This window comes from Erpetoichthys calabaricus, chromosome 4 (genome assembly GCF_900747795.2).
Source record: "Erpetoichthys calabaricus chromosome 4, fErpCal1.3, whole genome shotgun sequence".
NCBI lineage: Eukaryota > Metazoa > Chordata > Cladistia > Polypteriformes > Polypteridae > Erpetoichthys > Erpetoichthys calabaricus.
In genome coordinates, this window is record NC_041397.2 from 24,439,735 (window position 1) to 24,458,369 (window position 18,635).

Sequence of the window (18,635 nt, forward strand, 5' to 3'; positions counted from 1 at the left end):
AAAAAAAAAAAAAATCCAGATAATTTATATTTAATTAATAAAGTGGTCAGTTACTGATGACCGACCACAATAAAGAAATCACAAATATTAAAATTTAGGTTTAATAACGTCCTCTGACCCAAAGACACCTTCAAATTCCCGTGTTCTTTCCATTTTGTAAATGTCTTGCTGTGAGGGTGGCCTTTAATGGACTGGAGTTGTTTCCAGCCTTGCACTGATGAAATTATGATAGGCTCCAGACTCTTGCAACCTTAAAATTATTATAAGCCAGTACAGAAAATAAATACATGAATGTAAAATATGATTATTTCATAAGATACTATTAGAATAAAATTGAACTTGCTATTATAGATAAGCTTGGCAAAGCAATTCCCTTTTCAAATATGATTTGCTCCATAATAACCCATTTAATTGTGGTTAGTAGATGGTATATTTAGCAGACAGTTTCAAAACCTTTATACAAGTGTAAATGAAATGGCTTTTGAAAATGTTAAACTGCCTGATGAATTAGACATGTAGATAAACAAGAAGCAATGGGAGGGATTTTAAAGTATACTGTATACAATGTAATTTACGTTGCAAATGGCAATTGTAAACCTCAATGTTTTTCTAAGTGGATGAAAATGGAGATAATGAAGAAATTATCGACCTTTCTTCACTCACTAATGTTTACAAGAAAAAGACTAAGACTATCCTCAACCATGGGAGATATTGACACAAGTGCATCAATTAAAAGGAAAACTGAAAAAGCATACCCAGAAATAGCACTATGTATTCTTCATTTAGATTTTTTTTAAACTGGTGTTAAAGTGTACTGTGCTAGTGGTAACTATTAAAACACAAGCAAGTTAACTTAACATGAATCAAAAGAAAATTAACTGAAGCAAAAAAAAATATAGACAAGAATAAAATGTGATTTTTTTTTTTAAACATTTATGATTAAAAACAAGCAGTTTGATTATTTACTACCTTAATTATGGATTTTATATTTTATACAATTATACAGTTGTAATCCATACCTCATTGGGTCATGAGAGTGTATTTCAATTGGGCGCGGGGTACCTCCGGGTCCCCCTCTGGTAAGGGCATCTATAAATCCTCTGACTACAGCACATCTCCTTGCAGTACCAAACTCATCCAAAGTGTACCTTTAAAAGACATGAAAAGTAATCTGCATGGGAGAAAGAAGTACAAAACTAAAAACAAAGTATGTATAAATAAATACATTTTCAAGTACAGATAAGATTATGAAAAACTTTATGGGTATTCTGAAGTAAACGAATAAAATTTTAAAGAAGAAACAATTAAATGAACAAGCAATCTTCCTTTGTATAAAAGGTCACTCCTCTGCATCACTCAATGTGTATTTGATCCACTCAAAACCATATGGGATCCTTGCATTTATTGGGCTAATCAAACAGTAATTACTGGCAGCACACAGAGCAAAATCTTTTCAAAATGTTGTGTCAGTAATTTACTAGGTTTTTAAATTATTGAATGCATTCAGCATGCATTCTTTCATATTGTATCTTTTGGAACATTTGCAGTATATTCTTATTGTTTCACCTCATTTTTAAAAATTTAAGTGTGAAATGAAAAACCAACATGGGTTATGAAGTGGTTTGAAAAAATGCAATGGGATTTGAACCCCAAATCCTGGATCTACAAGGCTGTGCTGGGTGCTTCGGCCGATAGTGCATAGCCCCAAATAATGGGTATTGATCAATTTGTTATATTTTTAGGGGTATATTCTTCTAGGCAACTTTGATATATAACCTTAATGAGCTATGGGCATAACTTTGAAAAACATTAAAAGTAAGAGGCAAAGCTATTGACAAATTTAAGGCAGAGAAAATCACCTTAGTTTAATTTATAGCATACTTCAAACATTTTGCTATTTCATAAGCATCAAGCTAAACAGATTGCCAATAGACATACAGTATGTATATTGGTCAAAATGCATAACATGCTGTATTCTAGGACAAAATAAAAGATCTTCAAATGTAAATGTCTGCCAAGCATTTATTTTCTCTAAATCAACACAAAAAAAAAAGAATTTTGTATTCCATTTTGTGGGAACCAAAATAAAACTGACACTTTCTCAAATTCACTGACACTGTGCAGACTATTTCAAATCGTCATGTATCTGTGAAGATTTGTTAAGTACATTTCCCACAGCCAGCCACATTTAGTGCTTCAAAAAGTTAAAAATTGGTCTGCTGCAAGGAAAAAAAACACTGACAGGCATTTAGTGTTCTTTTCTGGCATTTGATGACCCATTTAAATTTTGTTTTCTCTTTTAAAATGATTAAAGTGTTTCCTAAAATAGCAAATTATTACAGCCTGTATCTTATATATTTTATAATATAAACAAAGTCTCAATTTAGCTTATCATAAAATATGTCACATTCATTTTAGAAATGCAGTAGATGTACTGTAACTTCTTTTTTCAAATAAACAACTTTATTCTGAAAGAAAAAGGAGGCTCAAGCAGCTTCTCTGTTTCAGCATGTAATACAAATGTTTGTAAGCATGACTTCAGAAATTCAATCATGGGATTATAGAACTCCCATATTTAGCAGGATACAGTGTTCTCCATGTTTCCTTGATTTACACCTCTGCCCCACAGTTTTAAAATTACAAATCAAACAATTCTAATGTGATTAAAGTACATAATCCAGACTTTGATTTAAGGGTATTTGCATACTGTACATTTCTGTTACAGCATGTAGAAATGACAACACTTTTTATACATGGTCACCTCTATTTCAGGGCCCATAACGTTTGTGACACATCAATGGCAGGTCTATTAAAGCCATCATATTTAGTTCTTTGTCGAATATCCCTTTGCATGCAATGACTGCTTAAAGTCTGCGATTCTTAGACATCACCAGGTGCTGAGGATCTTCTCTGGTGATGCTCTGCCAAGCCTCTAATGCAGCCATCTTCAGCTCCGGTTTCTTTTTGGGGCTTTTCCCTTGAATTTAATGACTGCTTGAAAGTATACAATATACTTAATTACACAGTTAAATCACCAAGTGTCTCATAAGTATAAGACTAGGTGCACTTAACTTAAAATGCTCAAATAGATACATGAGCAAATCATTTTCTTGAAGTTAGGTTTTTAGTCATTGTCTCAAGTAAAAAATATAGAACATGACCGAGGCCATACTGTCAGTGTGACTTGAAATACTTCAGAATTTACTGCTGGGGAGAACCATTCAAAATGTTACACTTTTTATAACTAATCATTTTTAATGAAGGTACAATGACCCAATTCTGGCAAAAGTGAGAATGCACTTGTGCAGGTACCAAATATGTAAGATGACTTTCCTGATGTAAACATACATTTATCTTGAAATTATTTCTGGTATGCACATGTTTATGACAGCTAAGGTAGTAAAACATTGATGAAAAAAATAAGGACAGTGACATTATATTGTAAATTTAGATTTTTAATTGTAATACAACCTCCTACTATAGCATCTTCTGTTTTAACATATATCACTGCCAGAAATCATCCACTAAGTACTATTTTGTCCACATGCTTCTGTCATAAAAAAAACAGTATGGTGCAGTTAACAGAAACGATATGTTAGTGCTTTTGATTATTGTAATGTAGGTATTTGACATGAGGACACTTGTTTTCCAAAAGTCAAATTAAGTTGCTAACTTGTATGTGATCAATGTGGCCCTCTTGTTTCAAAATGTAGTAATAAAATAGACACATGGATCAAACAATTAACTCATAATGCTCAGACAGAAGAATAACAAAGATCGAATTACAGCAGGGGAATCTGAAGACAAAACTACAAGCAGAAAATGAACAGACATATACTCTCCCAAAGCTAAACAATGAGGTGTTTCTGTTGAAAGATAAAACCAGAAGCAGATGTCTTATAATATAAATGCCACTTAACATAAAAAAACAGAAATTTACAAATTAATCAAGCTGATGGTATTCACTGTATCAAAAAAGTTAGATGTTTATTGTTGTACAATATGGTGGTGTTAATTATATTGGGCTTGTGGAAAAAAAAATGCAACCTCTACTTTTTAAAGTCAACTTTATTTTCAGTTATTCGTATTCTGTTGATCTCTTATTTATTACTTTAACAGTAAAAGAGGGGCTATCAGTTTAAAACAAAAACAAAAAACTCGTAATTGGGGAAAAAACTGTAAAAAGCAACACATCTCCTTGTGGACCAACTACTTAACTAGACAATTTCCATGGATGGATTTCATCCAGATTTTTCTGTTATGTTGTTACAAGCCCTTTTACTTTCCTTAATTAACTAGGTATCCAATGTAGTTGTTCATAAAATATCATTATTACTGCTGTTTATTACTAATCATCTTATTATGCCATTTTTCACACTACTCGTTTATGTGCTAATCCTTATTATATCAAATTTACGAGGTGTGCACATTACTAACATATACACTTCAAGAGGTTTGTATATTTTTTTATATTATTAGAGGAGATTCAGTCCTTTTTCGTGTTGTTAATCATCACTTCAATTGATTCACATTTGGAAATTTAGAAAACTCTGACCTAATTAGGCTTTGTTGAGATTTAACATGGGGCGTTTGCATTAATAAGTTTTAATTTTTTTTTTTTTTTGCAAGGTCTGATAGTGAGTACTAAATCTTGTCAACGGATTCAGAAAGTATTCAGGCCCCTTCACTTTTTTCACATTTTACCATGCTGGAGTCTTCTGCTAAAATTGTTTAAATGTATTTTTTCCCCTACATAAAGCAATACTCTCTACCCACAAAGTGAAAACAAGTTTTTAAAATGTATCATTTATTCAGAATTAACAACTGAAATATCACATTGGCACAAGCACTCAGATCCTGTAATTACAGCCTGGGCTCTTCTTGGATATGGTGCAACAAGCTTCACACTCCTAGATTTGGGGATTTTCTTTTTTCCACAGATCCTCTGAAGCCATGTCAGATCGGATGGAAACCATCAGTAGACATATTTTTTCAGGTCTCTCCAGAGATGTTTGATTAGGTTCAAGTCCAGACTTTGGCAGGGCAACTCAAAAGGCATTCCCAGTGCTTTTTAAAGCCAATTGAGGAGTACCTTGTGTGAATTTCGGGCGATTGTTGTTGTTGTCCATAAGCCAATCCTGTAATATCTTTGCTTACTGCTTAGGGTCATTGTCCTGTTGAAAAGTAAAGCCTTGTCCCAGTCAGGTCCAGTTGTTATTAAGGATATCTTTGTACTTTGCTGCTTTCAGCTTTCCCTTGACCCTGACTAGTCTCCCAGTCCTCGTCACTCAAAAATAACCCCACATCATCATGATGCCACCAACATGTTTCACCAATGGAATGATATAGGTGATGAGTGGTGCCTGGTTTCCATCAGACATGATGCTAATCTTGGTTTCATCAGACCTGAGAATCTTGTTTCTCACAGTTTAGATCCTGTAGGTCTGTATTTACAGTTAATGCTTTTCACCTACATATGACAATTTGTAACATTAGAAGAACACATACTATTGTACATAATTTAATTGAAGACCTACAGAAAGAAGGATGAAAAGTGGAAAATGTATTAAAGGAAGATTTACTTAAGAACAGAAGAGGACATCCAATTAAGACTTCAGTTGTTCAAATAACCAGTAGCCATGGGGGTTCCCTATGATCAGAATAATAATAATAATAATGGAATCATTTGTGTCATTGTCTTATTTTGATTGGCTATGCAATTTACTTATTCCTACAGAAAGTGCAATGCACGATGCATTATACTTAAATTACAGGTTGAAATTTCTGTGCGGTAGAAAGGGAGTATAAACAGATGCAATTAAGATGCATCTTAAATTCATGTCACATTTGATGATTATTCCGGAAATTTACATGTTGTAGCCTTCATTTCATAGTCTTAACCATTCACTCACCTGTCCGATGTTTTGTATTTTACAAACCATAAGAGAATGGAAAAAATAAGGGGCTGAGATGGCTGCTGAATTTGAAGTGGTTGTTAAACCTTCGTACAGTGTCGCTGTCAGAAAGCGGAGAGAGCAAACTGTGCTAGAAGATTGGCTCTCGCTTGGTAAATGTGACATGCCAGGTAATTTGACTTGGCGCAGACTTGAGATCAGTGACTGCGATTGACAAACCTTACATACCCTATGACAAAAAGTCACGCGATGTGTCATTAGATTTAGATAGGATTCTGACCTGATGAATACTTACTCGTCAATGCCTCGTTATTACAATCTTAAGAATACTTTTCTCTGGCACTTATGCTTCAGGAAAAAAAAAATGTATCTATTTAGTAATTAATTTACTGAACCTTGTTATTTTAATCCAACATTTAAACTACATAGAGCAAGATCCTATTCTAGCAACATCAGGCACAAATGAGTAGATAGCCTTGGACATAAGGACAGTCCACCTCAGGTTATACTTAATAACAACAATAATAATTAATATATTACTTGTTCACACTCTGGTACTCAAAACAATTCAAAATCGCCAGTTAGCCTAACTTGCACCACTTCGGGATTTGGGAGCAAAAATACTATTCATTACACTGCAATATAATTCACATAATAACATGGTACAATTATATTGAAATTAACATTAATATACGCTTAAAACTAGAACAAAATTATATGGGGTCTGACAGTACCATCACAAAAAAAAACCAACTTAAGGATTAGTAATGTCAAATGATCTTCAGAATTATGGAAACAGCACCTTTAGCTCTTGAAATATTTCTATAAATATGTGTATGAGAGTGATACCACATCAACAGGACATCAAGACATCAACAGTCATGAACCAGGGCAAATGAGTGAAAACCAGAGACATTAAAATCAAAAGAATAGAAAAGTTTATTAAAACAGAGAATCAAAGAACAAAAATTGTGAGAAAGTGCATGTCAATAAATAGCTCCAAATAAATAAATCCACTAAAATCTGTGCCGTAAAACAAACAGTTTTTTGGGTGCAGATAATCCAACAAACAGAAATTCCAAATTCCTGAAAAGCACAGGGAAAAGAAGTTTTTTCTGTTACTTCTCTTCCTTTCTCTGTCCTTCGCAGCCCGCTGAATCCCTCATCCACCACACAGACCTGAACTGCAGCTGACCAATGCTGCCCTTTCTTTCCTCTCACTTTCCAGCCACTTCCTCCAGCGATTGTTTTCTTTCCAAAATAACTCACAAAAATGCATTCCTTTTTCTAGTGTTAAACTGCTCCCTTTTTATTCTGCTTACAACCCAGCTGGTGTCTGCCGATTCCATTCCACACCTCGACTGGCAATCATATAATTAAGCCAGTGCATGCTTTCATGTACATGCTTTGCACCAGCACAAGCTAAAAACCGATCATGCTAAAATCAATTAAAATCATTTAAATTAACACATCCTCATACTTGACTTCTACAATATATTTATAATCTCTTAAATGGACAAAAATCTCAGTATAAATATGTAAGCATATTGTAAACCTAAAGATGGAGAAGCCTCTTAAACATCAGTGCCACTGCTTTTCTTATGAAAAAAGTGGGTTACAAATAGCACAATTGTTCAACCATCAGTCCAAGCAAAAATGAAATATTTTTTAAAAATTCAATACAAAAAATTACTGAAACTATACAACACTGTCTCAGTCTTATGACTAACACAGTAATATAGTATTAATTATCAAAGTAATATAGCAGCAAATTTACAAAATGAAGAGAGATATACACGTAAACATTGTGTTTCTTCAAATTGTATGCATGTGATTAATTGTTCTGTGACATTTGGAAGTAATAAAAGAGAATACTTTATTTATATAAAAATGTGCATGTGAAAATGCAGTAAATCAAAGAAGATCTAACAGCTAATAGTAATACAGTACACTATTAACACAGGAGAAACAAAAAGTTAACGTTCTTATTAATAAAACCACATCACAAATATAACAAAATAAATTTAAAAATCACTACAGCTTAATTAGTCAGTGTTATAAATTGAAATAGTCACCTTTGTTAGAGAATGTTAATTATCAATTTGTGAAAACAACTCATTTTATAGGGTTAATTTATCTCTGCACTACTGCTTTTCCATTGTGTTCAAACAAAAAAAAAGGCAAAAGGAGCCATCTAGTGGCTAAAACAAAAATTAAACAGGTTTTCTTAAAACTATGGAAGAAGGATTTTTTTTAAGAACCTAAGGAGGAAAACTGTTTTTGATAAATAACTTTAAACTCAAGAGTAAAAAGACAGTTGACTGCATGAACAATTTACAACTTTATATTACTGGGTCAAACGTGTGTTGTTGTTGTTATAAATATTATTTTCTTCTGTTGTTAGTACTAGGGTGTTGTACCGTGTTAGCCATTATGAATGTAGAGAAGAGCCAAGCAAAATGACACCTTTTATTGGCTAACTAGAAAGATTACAATATGCAAGCTTTCGAGGCAACTCAGGCCCCTTATCTTGCCTGAAGAAGGGGCCTGAGTTGCCTCGAAAGCTTGCATATTGTAATCTTTCTAGTTAGCCAATAAAAGGTGTCATTTTGCTTGGCTCTTCTCTACTTCTGTTGTTAAAAAGTAATGAATGGTTGTTTTTCCACATGCTTTGCCATCAGTTTAGATTTACCCTTTAGGAATAGATAAGGTAGGTTCAGAATTTTAGAATTCTCTAATTTTTTACAATTATGCCATACATTCATTTACCCCAGAAACTTTCTTTGTAAAATTAAACATTATTTACAATTTGAAAAAAGGACCCCCACCATTTTTCAGATTGTACAAATATCAGAAAAGTGAACAAAATTATTGTTTTGACTATTATTTATTTTTGTGAGACTCTAGGATTTTTGAAGATGCCTAGCTGTTTTCTTTAGCTCCTTCCCTTTTAAATCCAAAGGGGATATTAACTTGTGTCTTGTTTTGTGAATGATGCAGCTGCTAGTATATTTTGATACCAACTCATACATTGAAGCTGTATTATTTTCTGGTAACATTTTATTTTTCTATGGCTTCAGATAAACAAGCTCTTATTTTATACCATCAATATGTCTAAATACAAGATGACAATGTGTTTTGCCTCTTTGCTGCACCTTACCTGTTTGTGCCCAAAAACAGGAACAAGAAAATTCAACACATAAACAAGAAGGGGGAGCGGGGAGAAAGGGAAAGAGACAGAACTGGATAAAAGGAGTAGGGAAACTGTACAACTTGTTCGAAGTTTTTCTGTAAATACAGCTGGTAATTGGTGGTGCACATGTGGAAGATGTAAAATAATGCCTATCAAGGATGAATGCCTTTATAATTCCTAATACAGTAATTCCTATCAATTCCATAGCTGATGAATGCAGTTGCATAAGAGCCACTAGTCGATATTTGTCAGAAAATGACTGGCAGAACTACACAGCAGCACTAGCTTTCTGGCTTTTCCCAGAAAACTAAACCAAAGAATCTCATCAGTTATAGTGCCATCGGTTCATCGGATGTATCAAGAGTACTATGTAACTAAGTTTTTTTCTGTATAAACCTGCCTGTGCTCTAATTAGAAAAACAAAAGAAATTAACCATTTTTATCTCAAATGTTGTAAATGGCATTAGATAAATGCATTAGTCAAATTATAATAATAATAATAAATAATTCATTACATTTATATAGCGCTTTTCTCAGTACTCAAAGCGCTATCCACACAGGAAGGAACCAGGAAGCGAACCCACAATCTTCCACAGTCTCCTTACTGCAAAGCAGCAGCACTACCACTGCACCACAAGTAATATTAATATCATTAGGTCACTGGAGCTATTTCTCTTGAACATGCTATACACAATTTTCCATGAGTAAAATATTCCTGCATTAGATCAATTCCTCCTTTTTTTTTTTTTTTGCATTTCCTAGTGACTTGGTGGCACTTGTTGATGGGCATTGCAAAATACAATATTACAGGTAAGCTCATCCTTTTAGAATTGAAATGGTTAATCAGTAGGAATTATGAGAATTTTGAGTATATGTTATTATCATTATTAGGTATTTACGATTTTCATTTCTTTACACCATTCACTCAAGTACAATATTTTTATTTAGTGTTTTTCATCAGTTGTATGTAGTTCCCCTTTACAGTCTGAAGATGTGAATGGATATGCAAAGCGTTGGTTTAAGTGGGTATACATAAGTGCTGGTACCCTATGTGTTACACAGAGTGATAAGCATGGAACATTGCCCTGTTAGAAATGTAAATGCTATTATCCAAGACTTATGTATCCCTGTACAGGGAAAAGCCAAGCAAAATGACACCTTTTATTGGCTAACTAAAAAGATTACAATATGCAAGCTTTCGAGGCAACTCAGGCCCCTTCTTCAGTCAAGTTGTAATCAATCTCCCTGTACAGGGAGAAAACAGGATATTTGTGTGTGTATGTGTGTGTGTTCAAAAGTCAACAATTTTAAAAAACAAAGTGATTAACAACTAATGAAACCCAAAACGTCTCTAAAATGAAGAAACAAGGAAACTTTGTTCACAATGGTCAAGAAAATATGTACTCCGTGGCAAAAATAAAATATCTACTCCACAACAATAGAACATAGAAGATCAGCCACTGACACTCAAAGAAAAGAATGATTTAGAAAGGCGAGATTTGATGAAAATATGGAAAAAGTTTGGAATTTCTTTAAAACTTAATCAAATCCAGCATGAATTGCTTTGCTGGACTACATAACAACTCTGTTTGAAGAATGAAGAGCTCATTATTAACCTGCAGTTGATATTCTTCAGTTTTGGAATTTCTGTGTTTGTAATTTAAGCAATCAAGCATGATATTATGTAGAACAGAACACCAAATGCAGGTGGTGTAATAATAGGGACACTACCTCGCAATAAGGAGATCATGGGTTTGCGTCCCAGATCCTCCCTGTGTGGAGTTTACAAAGCACTTTGAGTAGTGAGTAAAGCGCTATATAAATGTTACAAAAAAAAAAAAAAAAGGAGTTATTGTTATACTTGACGATATGTCAATTTCAAATTTTAAACTTCATGTTTTATCACCAAATAAACAAAACATGTAGTGCTAGGACTCTTAGCTTCTATATACCTTCACAGTACCTCAAACTTGATTCAAACACAGTGTATGTATACCAGCCATATTTTGTTTACAAAAAAAGGCACTGCTAATCACATATGTGGTGATTTAAAATGAACGTGAGGTCCCTTAGTGTGCAATAGACGTTGTATTCATGTGTGGCACTTGTAATGGATTTGTGCATTGGCAGCTTTTTGAGTACATTCATTTGTGGTGTTTTAAAATGTATTACCCGCTGCTGAAATTGTCTGGCCTATCTAAATTTCTTGGTTTGAAAATTTCGTCCAAGAAAATGTGTAATGATTTAAGTGATGAACAGGAGAAGCAACACAAAGTCACTGCAGTTTACTTTGAGTTGTGCAATCTATAGCTTAAGGAGAAATTGATGGACTTATAAAAACAGTAAAGTTTCCTCAGCTCTCATTTCCTCTTTCTAATGCACCTGGATAATGGATTAGCAAACACACACTGTACCCAAAAAGTACCTGGTCTGTAGGTCACATCATTCTGTGTTGCAAGTTTGGGCTTTTCACAATGGTGTGTTGGGACAGAAGAATAAAAAAGGGAGCTTCATACAGACTTAATAAAATAAATTAGAAAAGTTCACCCTATTCTTGGAAATGACCTGAACTCTTTGGAAGCATTAGCACAAAGAAGAATGTTAACTATATTGCAGACTGTTATGAACAATGTCTCATGCATCATCTTTGTATCTTTAAAAGTAATCTTTACGTACCCGTTTATCTTTTAAAAATTTACTGTATGTCATACAAGTAAGAAGTAACAAAATAAGAATATTAGCATTCTGAAATCTCATTTTTTTTCTCCCAATCAATATTTAATTCTATTATTCTCATGTCACAAAGGTTAGATTATCATGCCCATTTTGACAGTTATAATTGTGCTGGATCATGGCATTTTCTTTTGTTCTTATAACAATGTGTTATTTTGGCTAAATGCTTGGTAAATGGATGGATGGATGGATGGATGGATGGATGGATGGATGGATGGATGGATGGATGGATGGATGGATGGATGGATGGATGGATGGATGGATGGATGGATGGATGGATGGATAGATAGATAGATAGATAGATAGATAGATAGATAGATACTTTATTGCATGGATTGTGTATATTGTAGTCTGGAATGTAATGAACATAAAAATGTTTTCACACACTCTAGTTTTATTTGTAATTGCCAGCTTTATTCTGAATTGATGCGACTTACTTGGACTTTTACACAATAAAAATAAGTGCAATGAGAAGTGAAGCAAATGGACAGCTTTTATTGGCTAACTAAAAGATGACAATCTGTAAGCTTTAAAGGCAGCTCAGGCCCCTTCTTCAGGCAAGATAATCAACCTTTTTAGTTAGCCAATAAAAGGTGTAATTTTGCTTGACTTCTCACTCCATCCACGATGGCTGACACAGAACAACACCCTACTACTACAGATAATAAAAACAGAAAACCAATATACACTCACTAAGCAAACTATTAGAAACAATAGTAGACCTGAGTATCCATACAATTATCAAATCAGTCAATCATGTTATGGCAATGCAATGCGTAAAATCATGTAGATATAGGTCAGGGCCTTCAGTTAAACAGAAACACGGTTCACATCAAACAATGGATGGTAATAAAATGTGATTTCAGTGATTTCCACTGTGGCATGATATCTGGTGCCAGATGGGCCAATTTGAGGATTTCTGTAACTGCTAATCTTCTGGGATTTTCACACACAGCCTTTAAAGTTTACTCAGAATGGTGTAAAAAACAAAAAAAAAAAAACATTCAGCAAGAGGCAGTTTAATGAGAAAAACACAGAGTCTGGTCTGGTGAGTCTCTGTTTCTGCCGAGGCACATAGACGGTAGAGTCAGAATTTGATGCCAATAGCTTGAATTGTACCCAAACTATCTTGTGTCAACAGTTCAGGCTATTGGTAGTGGTGAGTAATTAATTTATGGCACACTTTGGGCTTGTTATTACAAATCAATCATTGATTTAATGCCAACATCCTTTTTGCGCATTGTTGCTGAATATATGCATCCCTTTGTGGCCACAATTTACCTATCTTCTAACATCTAAAGTAAATCCCCAACGAAAATCCACCCCACATTGGAGGCCGCCCTATTCTGTAAGCCGCAGAAAATGCTCATTTATATTTTAAAATTCCAAGATAAGCTGCCCCATGTTATAAGCTGCAGTGTTACTGAATTTACCAATCTTAAGTAAAAGCATCTAATTTGGCACTGTTTTTGTCTACTGGGCAATTCATAATTCATATACTTTTCAAACTGTGGACTTATTTTAACTGTATCTATGAACATCGTCACTAGCTATGATTTTTTGAAGTAAACAGTACATTTAAATTCAACAAATCATTTGAGTATGTCATCTTTTTGTGCATGAAAGTTTTTAGATAGCAAGCAAGCCGCACCCAATACGCAGTTTGTAAAATTAATGTATAAGCCGCGGCCTTTCGTAGGGGAAATACGGTACTTCTAGCATGATAATGCACCATGTCACAAAGCAAATGTCATCTAAAATTGGTCTCATAAACATGACAAGGAGTTTCAGTGTTCTTCAGTGGCCTTCCCAGTAACAGGATCAGAATCAAATAGAGCATCTTTGGGATATGGCATAACAGGAGATTTGCAACATGAATAAGCAGCTGACAAATCTTCAGAAACTGCAAGATATAATCACGTCAACATGGCAAAAATCATCACATGTTGTAGAATCCAAGCCACAACGTATTAAGTCTATTTTATGAGCAAAAGAAGGCACTACCTAGTATCAAAATATTGTTCTAAAACAATTGGTTCAGTGAGTGTATGCCAATTAACTTCAAACTTGAGAAATATATAAGACAGGGAGAAAACAAACGGGAAGCAAAAATTAACTGCTGTACTATTTTAACTTATGTTACCATACATATTGTAATTGAAGAATTAACGATCTACAATATTGTCTTCACTTAACTTTCATCCTGGTGAAGGTCACAAGGAACCATGCTGAGCTAAAAGTTTGTGTCATTGGAATTTTTCTAATTTTCCAGCATGTTAAGAAGACAGCATACAGAAGGATGGCACAAAAGAATCTTTCAAGGAGTGTGATCCTGACTGCAGAAGAGGGTGTGCTTCTTTAATCCTTCCATGATAGTCTTACATATACAAACTCCATTATGAGCTTTAAGTTCAAAAGGGTTGGAGGACAATTATAACCGATTTAGACACAAAGACAACGAGAAACTGCCAGATCTACAATGGAATGCTTTATAAAAGCATTCAAGGTATCACAATCAAAGATATAATAAGGCTTTAATTGCATTCTTACTTATCTTGCAATATAAATATTCAGCCTACACATGGTGGCTTCACTCACTTGTATAAGACTGGCCTGTCTTGAAGAGATTCCATGGCTTGGGTTAGCACTGGAGAAATATCACACGATTCTTGGGTCAGGGCTCGGCATTCATCTGTGAAAAACAAGTGGTTAATTAAAATGAAAATGATTAATATTAGTGATAGCTATCATAATTGAATTGAAATGAATAGCTTTTTTTTATTACATAATCACGATATTATTTCTTCATTTTTACACATTTCAATGAAAGATATAAACGACACACTGTGTGATTATATGCATATTGTTCACAGATGAATGTTCATTATTATATATAATAATCCAGTACACCTGAACTAAACAAACACCAAAACCAATGCCTAAAAGTTTTCTATTTCAGGCATGAAACTGTGCTAATTGTAAAGCGTGTTAAAATTGATATACTAATTTTTTGGCACAGAGCTAAAATCCAGCCTAACCTGATCTGAATTAATAATAGACTTAGCCTAACCTTGCAGAGAGTGGTGTAAACAAATCCAACATATACAGATAAACCTAAGCATAAAAATAGAATAACCACAATAATAATATTCTTCAAAATACCTGGTACTTGTATAGTTTATTTAAATATTTTAAACCTGTACACAGACCCACATTAATATTCAAATATTATTTGACTTTTCTGGAACTTCTAAATATTCTTTAAAAATAAAATTTAGTTACTTAGTTTCTATATTTCTGCATTTGTGTCGACAGAAACACACTTTAGATAACTTCTTTATGTCATGCAAATCAAATAAAAATCTTTGACATTTGTCAGACATATTAATACAGTATGTCTTTAACATTAAAAATGTAATTACCTAGCATAATACTGATGCCAAGTCACTCTACTTGGATTAGATTGTTCAGTATGCATTCTGGCATAAAGTAACACATTTAGCATATTTTAAACAATACCTTATTTACTTCAATGCCTCTGTAAACAATACTTCTATTACTTTAATAAAGCAATAATTCTTTCATTTACAGTTTTACTTATTTAAGCCACAGAAGAGTTTATTATATTTAGAGTAACCGTGGACCTCTTGGCGGCCTTAATTACAAGTTACAGATACTCCGCTTTGAGAATGACCATTTTACATACATTTATTTTACAGGAGTTGCATTTTCTGTTTTTTTTATTAATTCAATTTACATAAACACTGGCAGCAACACAAAACAACTCTGAACAGGGAACCAGTCCGTTGTAATTCAAGCAATTTCACTGTAATTGCTTGCTTTTTTTTTTTCTTTTGGGTCAATTGGCTATTTAGGTATTTTAATATACATCGATACAGCAATAACAGAATGAGTAATTTTCCATTTTTAATATTTAATTTGTACAGCTATTTAAGGTGTAGATATACTCATAGATACCAATCTCTGTAATTATACCGTATAGCCTACTTGCACAGTTTAATCAAAGAAGGCCCACAGTAGGTACAGTTTTTATTTTAGCCTGTTTCACGTTTACTCGTTTCTGAATGCCTCTTTGATGAGCTCACTATGTTCTCTTTAAGCAATTTTATAATTGAGAAGTTAAATTCAAATATAATATTTTATATAAATATATACTAGCTGTCCCCCACTGCTCTGCCCGCATAGTAGTGAAACAGGACAAACTAGCTTTTGTATTCGAGGGCCTCTTGATATATAATATTTTTGGTTTTGCTATCAGGGACGAGAATATAGCCTGTGTAAAAAGTTGCCAAGGTATCTCTGGCCAAGGCGAAGGTAGGTACGCTCCAACGTCAAACATTGCCACTGTATCTGATCGTGTTCATCTCTGACGGGAGAGTGTCCCCCGCGTGGGGAGAAGAGCATGTGACTGTGATATCTCTGCCAATGAGCAGGAATCCTCTAAAACCCACAGAGCAGTAATCTCTCTCTAAAAAATGTCAAACATTACTCTCTAACAATCTGTAAATGATAATATCTGCTGAACAAACAGGTATCGCTAGCTAAGCGAAGGCAAGGTATGCTCCAACACGTGGGAGAGGTAGAGCGACTCGAATAGAGGCTGGCGCATTAGTGAGGCTGGCCTCGCCCGGGCTTCCTAGTCCCGAGTTTCCGCCTCCCCCTCCACTCGGCCTGCAGCCTGTCTCTTGGATTCAGGTGAATAAATCAGTGTCACAACCGAAATATAATACTTAGCATGATGAGCAAAGTCGCAAAAATCAACCGGAATGTTCAAGCAAATTATAAAAAAAACCCAATCTACATCCATTGAGAAGCGGACAGACATACAGACAGACGTACGTTTGATTTTTTACATGGTGAGCAAGGGACTGTAAAGGAGAAAAGGGTTGCTCAACAAGACCATAAAAGAGAGAGAAGTTGAACATGGAAAGAGCAATGCAATGCTCCTGTAAGACATTAAGGAACAGATGTCCGTGATCTTGACCCTTTTTAGATGAAGAAGCTGTGGCCATGATCAGTTAGTTGGCAGCGAATTAAAACTCAATGCTCCTGTAAGACATTAAGGAACAGGTGTCAGTGACCCTGACCCTTTTTAGATAAAGGTGTGACCATGATCAGTTAGTTGGCAGGGAGTCAAAACAACTCCTGAGCTATCACAGCAGCACATGGTCAGGCTTCTGAACTTCATATTATAAACAGTATCCCTGAGAAGAGTTTGGTTCTTTCTTCCTAGTCCATTAGGAAGCAGCAATGTCCCACAGGAGTAGTAGTGGAATTGTATATTCCCTTTAATTAAACAGTCTAAAGCCTTCCTAAGGTACTTGGTCCTTTAAGGACTACAGAAAGGATGGGGATGCCTTGGCTTCCACAAGGGTATGTGCCTTAGTAGCCCAAAGACTTTTACTGATCTACCCCTGACTCAATAAGTGATTCCAAACTTAGATGGAAGTACCTGGTAGAGCTTATATTCAGGAGGTGAAAATGGACAAGGGGAACACAGCCTGACAGACAGAGCGCACAAAGGAAGGTGAGAGGAGTTATGTATGGTACTTTGTAAAACATAACCAGGCACCCTTCCTAGTAGTCAGGAATCAAGACCTACTAACATAAGCAAATCATTTGACTCAAAATTATGTGAACCACCTCCATGCGCCCATTTAAGTGTACTAATAACATTTGCTAAACAGCACAGTATAATGATACAAAACAAGAAGCACACACTAGAAGTAAGGGAAAAACATATGTAACAGATTGGAGCGTTTTCAAGGTGATATATTAAATCATTTGGGATACTGAGGTTTTGTTTTCTTTTTCTGTGCCTTGTAAATCTAAGCAAGAGTGGCAAAGCTTGTGATGATCCAACTGTTGGAATGAAAAGAAAACACTGCACTGTACTAGCACAAGCATAACAAAATGCACATACTGAAAACATTGGCACTGCTACAGAGAATCTCAAATGCTCTGTCAAAATTTAACTGAAACACTTGGGTTGTTTACTTTTCACAATGTTAAGCAATCTACATTAGATAACAAAACAATATTAAGTGGCACATGTCCTGGAACTGATATATTACACCATCATACAAGTTATGGATCCAGAAAGACTAGGCAAATGATTCATCCTTGGTTAATTTACTCCAATATAAAAACAAATACTACAATACCTTTAAATGAAACAAAAGCTTCTGCAGAAAAATTATGTGGCAGAAAATTAATGCTATCTATTTAAAATTGGTATGTACTGCTAATTTAAAGTTAAACTTCAAATATGTTTAACTTACTCTGTGCCCATCTATAAAGCTGCTCATATGATGTTTCCTGAAGAAGAGCCATCTGTTCCATGATCTCAAGGCTACAGAAACACAAAATGAATTGATTATCTTCAGCAGAATGTATGTCATAAAACAAGACTGAAATGACTAGTCTACTATTTGAATGAATCTTTCATTCTTTATTTCTTGGATGACTTTATTTAATGAGACCTTTGAGTCAGTGAATAACTTTCCATGCAAATATTGTGTCTATGAGAGGAATCCATACAGTATAACCTAGGTTAAGTCCATACAGACAAAGGAGGAACACATAAAACTCCACAGAGACAATGACACATTGCATTACTAAACCGTACTGGAAACTTAACCCTACTTTTACAGAATTATGTCAGGATCATTCACAAATTTAGAAGAATTTTAAAAATCAATTCTAATCTAAACCTGAAGCAACTTCCACCACTATTACTTATTAAAACAAGGTCAAAATAAAGCTGGTAGTGC

At 34.3% G+C, this 18,635-nt stretch overlaps 1 protein-coding gene across 2 annotated transcripts in view; it reads right to left on the reverse strand.

Moving 5' to 3' along the window:
* cog6 (component of oligomeric golgi complex 6) overlaps nucleotides 1-18,635 on the reverse strand; it is a 233,672-nt gene that overhangs the window by 82,392 nt on the left and 132,645 nt on the right. For both annotated transcript variants that reach the window (XM_051926341.1, XM_051926342.1), the window contains exons 7-9: nucleotides 18,144-18,214; nucleotides 14,440-14,533; nucleotides 1,020-1,148 (exon numbers count right to left, since the gene is read on the reverse strand). In XM_051926341.1, the coding sequence (XP_051782301.1) occupies nucleotides 1,020-1,148; nucleotides 14,440-14,533; nucleotides 18,144-18,214 (294 nt within the window). The remainder of the gene's footprint in view (nucleotides 1-1,019; nucleotides 1,149-14,439; nucleotides 14,534-18,143; nucleotides 18,215-18,635) is intronic.